The following is a 5,213-nucleotide window of genomic DNA, read 5'->3' on the forward strand; positions in this document are numbered from 1 at the left end:
CCATACCTATTTCATGAGAGATAGCTTTCACATCATCAACAGTTGTGGCCGGCCAGTTTAGTTACTATTAGGATCTAAACCAGATAGAAACTGCCACTCCATTTATTGAAGTCAGCTCTTATGTTTTTTTTTTTTTTCCAATATTCACACCAACCTTCTCGGATCTCCTCTTAACACAACATCCTTTACCAGTTTTGTAACTGTAAAGACTCATTATAACATTATATACGCTCAAAATGGGAATTTCTAAGATCTTTGGCGATTGCCTTGTGATCCTTAACATTGGATATTTTCATTTTACATAATTAAAGAGTCTGTCATGGTCTGTAGTGTGAAAATCAGATTATCATAGACTGCATATATGTTGTTTTTTTTCCAAACAACAGGGGTTTCTTTGGAAGTGTTGTGAGCAGCAATTTGTCTCTTCCTTTGTATTCCCGGGAAACTGTCTAGGGAGAGAGATTTGGTTCTGCTGTTACCATGGTTACTTAAAAATGCCACAGAATCAGCTCCCCTGATCTCAGGGATTGCATTCATACATAGGATGTTATATTGTACATGTCAGCTTTGTTAACTTCCCATTACGGTATTAATATTGAATGTGGCAACAATAAATAATTACTATCATAAAACAAATATTGAATTTTTTGACTTTGAAACTCTGTATACCACTCTTTACTATTTACACCATGATCATTTATATTTACAAAAGTGACTCACGATATTCAGTCACTTTGGACTAACATAAAGGAATTTTCATGATTTATTTCCAACATGTTTGACTTTGTCTGTGAAAGTGTCTCAACTCAGTCTCAGTCTTTCTAAATCTGTGATACTTTTTCCAAGTCTTCCATGATCAGATCCTGTTCTATGACATCATTTCTACCACCCAAGCCCTCTCCCTCTTGACATGAGCACTTTCCGTTTCCCACTAGCACTGACCCAGCTCTAGATCCTGGTCTACTGGGGTTGGCGGGCTGGACTGGGAGCACAGCGTTTCCTCTGATCCGATGGGAGTAACTGCGTTGGCGCACCATGTCAACGGAGCACAGCTGGAATTTGAACGCTGCCTGGAAGCCTCTGCGGAAGTTCTCGTTGAAGAACCCATAGATGATGGGGTTGACGCTGCTGTTGAAGAAGGCTAACCAGTGAGCTAAGGGGTACACATAGATGTTAATGACGCGATACTGGTGCTCTGTCAGGCTGGCGTAGTCGCTGAGCATCATCAGTGTCCACAGAGGCAGCCAGGACAAGATGAAGAGCAGAGCTACAACAAGAAGCATCATTATCACCCGCTTCTTCTTCCTTGAAACGGTGTGACGACCTTCCATACACACTTTATTGTTACTAATGCCCACTCCAGGTGTAGTTCCACTGCCGCTTATGGGTGGAAGTGTGGTCTTGAAGAGGGTGAAACCAATGCGGGCATACATGATGACAATAAGGCTGAGAGGGGCAAGGTAAATATTAGCAAAGAGGATGGTTGTGTAGATCTTGCGCATCTCCTGACTAGGCCAATTCTCCCGGCACCAATAAAAGGGACGGGTCTCGCTGTTGCTGCCAAGAATTATTCTCACTGTCTGCTCCTTTGTGACCTGGAGCATGACCCCCGAAGGACACATAATGAACACAGCCAGCACCCATATGATGACGATGATTAGTTTTGAAGTGGCGATGGTCAGCTTCTGTTTGAAAGGGTAGACAATGCAGCGAAACCTGACACAAAGGGGAAAAAGGGGTCCATAAGGAGAACAAAGTGACTTAAAAGAGGTCTATAAGGACAATAGAGCCTTTTCAGGATCCAATACATCCAAACAAGTCAATAAAACCCAACAACATAGTGCGGCATTCCTCACCTGTCAACTGCTATCGCAACTAAGGTGAACACAGATGCTGACACAGAGATCCCTTGAACCATCCCACTTAGTTTACAGACAATGCTACCAAATGGCCAACCTAAGAAAAACAAAAACAGTTTACTTTAAAAGTGTAAATCATGAATGCACTAGTCATCATAAATATGTATTTACTTGTGAACATTCTGCTCTAAAGATAAATATGTCACCAGATCCTGTTTACAAAGAGTATTTCTATTGATCTCAATGTATCAAAACCACTTGCAGTAATGCCCTGCTCTCGCCGCTTCCTAAAAAGAGTATTAAGAACCTACAATTATTACAGAATTCAGCCGCTCGTGTGCTGACGAGGACCAGAGGGCGGGAGCACATTACACCTTCTTTTACTGGTTTTTAAGTGTCTTAACGGTCTTGGGCCATCTTATTTATCTGATCTGCTTTTACCGTATCAACCCTCACGGACCCTGAGGTCCTCTGGCACCGGCCTTTTAACCATTCCCCGAACCGGGACCAAAACCCACGGTGAGGCTGCATTCAGCCATTATGGCCCTTATTTATGGAACAGCCTGCCAGAGAACCTCAGGGCCGCAGAGAACGTTGATATTTTTGAAAGGAGGCTCAAGACACACCTTTTTAGTTTGGCTTTTATCTGATCTCATTTACCTAGTCTTTTCAGCTATTTATTGTGTTTACTTCTTTAGCTTTGTTATTATTTTTAAAACTTTAATCCATTTTAGTGACTTTTTATTTTATGTTATTTATTATTCATCTAAAGTCTTGTATAGATTTCTCTAAAATTTTACACCTTTAGGCATTTTTACTTTCTTTTAATCTTTTAGTTTTTAGCTCCAGTGTTTCCTCAGGGGGGTCGTCCACACTGGGAGGTGTGCCTGCTCTGCCCATGGGGGTGTCGTCATGGGGGTCCCTCAGGCCTGGGTAGCTGGGGGTGGGACTCCACCTTCTGTGTGGGGTCTGCTCTGGTCTGTCCGGGTTGGGGGGGTCTCTGTGGCGATGCTCCTTGTGGTCGTGGTCGGTGACGCCTCTCGGTGTGGACGGCCACCCATAGGTAGTGTTTTTCCTCACCTGGATCTTTAGTGCTAAGCCATGTCACCAGTCCACTTACTGTGTGTGTGTGTGTGTGTGTGTGTGTGTGTGTGTGTGTGTGTGTGTGTGTGTGTGTGTGTGTGTGTGTGTGTGTGTGTGTGTGTGTGTGTGTGTGTGTGTGTGTGTGTGTGGCGTGTGAGTGTGTGCACATGTGTATGAGTGTGAGTGAGTGTGTGTGTACGCGTGGGGGGTGGGGGGTGGGGGGTGGGGTCGTATGGGATGTTTTAAATTGTGTTTTTGATTGTTATTTTATTTTGCATGTAAAGCACCATGTGTTGCATTTATATTGTATGATTTGGTGCTATATAAATACATAAAGTTTGAGTTTGAGTTTGCAGTTCTCCAAGGGGCATTCACAAGATAGCACCAACCTCCTCTATCAGCCCCTTACACGACTCCGCTCCATGGGAGACCCTCCCTGAACACCTACGTCAACCCCAGTCTGTGGACACTTTTAAAAAGGGGCTTAAAACTTTTTTGTTCAGGAAGGCTTTCCCTGGTCTTTTATAGATGTCTTTGTTTATTTTGTTTGTTGGTTTCTGTAGCACATTGAGTTTATTTTATGAAAAGTGCTTTACAAATAAAATTATTATTATTATTATTATTATTATTATTATTATTATTATTATTATTATTAGTCCCTTGATGAATGAAAGGGAAAGGGATTAAATGGCTAAAATGTAGGCAAATAATCCATCCATCCATCCATCCATCCATCCATCCATCCATCCATCCATCCATCCATCCATCCATCCATCCATCCCTCCATCCCTCCATCCATCCATCCATCCCCCGATTTAATACCTACACCTAGCCTAGTTCTTCCAGGAATAACACCAAGGCATTTCCAAGCCAACCAAGAATCTCTCCAGCATGTCCTGAATCTTTCCCGGAGCATCCTTCCATTTGGACATGCCCTGAAATATCTCTTAAGGAAGGCATCCAAGGCATTCATATTCAGATCAAGATACTCTCCTGACTGTAATATTGGGGAAAGTTCTGTAAACCCATTTTATCCACTGATATCTGTAATTTTGTCATTTTGCAAAAATAAATGCTGGTTGAATAACAAGATTAATAAGATCCAAAGAGAATTTCTGATTGAAGATCATGATAAATCCTGAAGAAACACATGAGTTCAGGAAGGGAATGGAGTTTACAGTTTACAGTTTACAGACCAACTCAAGTGACAAACTGTGTGAACTGACTTGTGAAATGTTAACACCCCTACCCAACCCCCGTATAACAAGAAGTCATAAGATAAGACGTAGAAATAGGTATAAATGTATAAATACTCTGTCTCTTTGACATTCTTTTATATCGCCATTACCTGTTATGATGTTGTCCACCAGTGTGGTTGGCATGCAGAAGATCCCAACTAGCAGGTCACTGATGGCGAGGTTGAGAATGAACAGGTTGGTCACAGTGCGCATGTTCTTGCTGCGCAGCACAATGAAACACACCACCCCATTTCCCACCATGCACACCAAAAAGATGAGCAGGTAGGACACAGTGAAGACTGCGGCCACCGAGGGTTTGTGGAGATAGAAGTCCACATAGGTGACGTTCTGGTGGCTAGAAGGGTTTTTCTTCATCCTTGAGGAAGTGGAGGTGTTCAGGTCCTCTGGAGTGGTGTTGAAAGCTGGGTTTTCTGTCATGGTGATGTCTAGTCTTAAAACAGACAGGTAGCCATATTATTTACTGTGTGGACGATTTATCTTTAAGAGTTTGGCATGTCAAATAACCCCAAGAACAACAGTCCACTGACCAGTGGGAGGCCATATCTGCACAACAAACATTGATTGTTGTGACATGAAACTATATAACCTCCCAAAACATCAACACTTGAGTTAGTGTGTCTTCTGAGTGTTTGAGGACATGGTCTCTCAAATTCATAGATAACAACCATCCCAACTACACGAAAGATCACATCCACTCATTTTCCTCTTACCCCTCACTCCAGCATCAGTAAGGTATCGACCCTCCTTCTCATCCTACAGCCTGTTGGGGCTCCGTTGTCATTAAATTAATTAAATAATTTATCATAATCAACGCTGGTTTTAAAGCAGTTTGCCAAATTATGCATTCTAGGAAAAAATAAATTAGACATGTTTTATACATATCCACAACAGATTTTAGAGGCGACAACTTAAAGTTAATCAGATTTGCATTGTATTTTCCGACATGGTTTCTATTGAAAATATGTTTTTCCTGCGTGGAAATTGCTAAGTCCAATCAGCTTTAAATACTCTA

The 5,213-nt window shown here is 42.0% G+C and overlaps 1 protein-coding gene across 1 annotated transcript; it reads right to left on the reverse strand.

Moving 5' to 3' along the window:
* Positions 1-821: 821 nt before the first annotated feature.
* LOC133454623 (neuropeptide FF receptor 2-like) lies at positions 822-4,618 on the reverse strand. The gene is made up of 3 exons (XM_061733347.1): positions 4,291-4,618; positions 1,857-1,956; positions 822-1,716 (listed from the first exon to the last, which is right to left on the reverse strand). Exons 1-3 carry the CDS (start codon positions 4,616-4,618, stop codon positions 822-824), a joined length of 1,323 nt encoding a protein of 440 aa, XP_061589331.1.
* Positions 4,619-5,213: the final 595 nt, after the last annotated feature.

This window comes from Cololabis saira, chromosome 11 (assembly GCF_033807715.1).
Source record: "Cololabis saira isolate AMF1-May2022 chromosome 11, fColSai1.1, whole genome shotgun sequence".
NCBI lineage: Eukaryota > Metazoa > Chordata > Actinopteri > Beloniformes > Belonidae > Cololabis > Cololabis saira.

Excerpts from the sequence above, each read along its gene's own strand:
- LOC133454623 (XM_061733347.1), bottom strand. The coding sequence starts at position 4,618 with ATGACAGAAAACCCAGCTTTCAACACCACTCCAGAGGACCTGAACACC. Across the intron at positions 1,957-4,290 it reads GGTGGACAACATCATAACAG|GTTGGCCATTTGGTAGCATT; the intron begins GTAATGGCGATA and ends TGTTTTTCTTAG. Across the intron at positions 1,717-1,856 it reads GTTGCGATAGCAGTTGACAG|GTTTCGCTGCATTGTCTACC; the intron begins GTGAGGAATGCC and ends CCTTTGTGTCAG.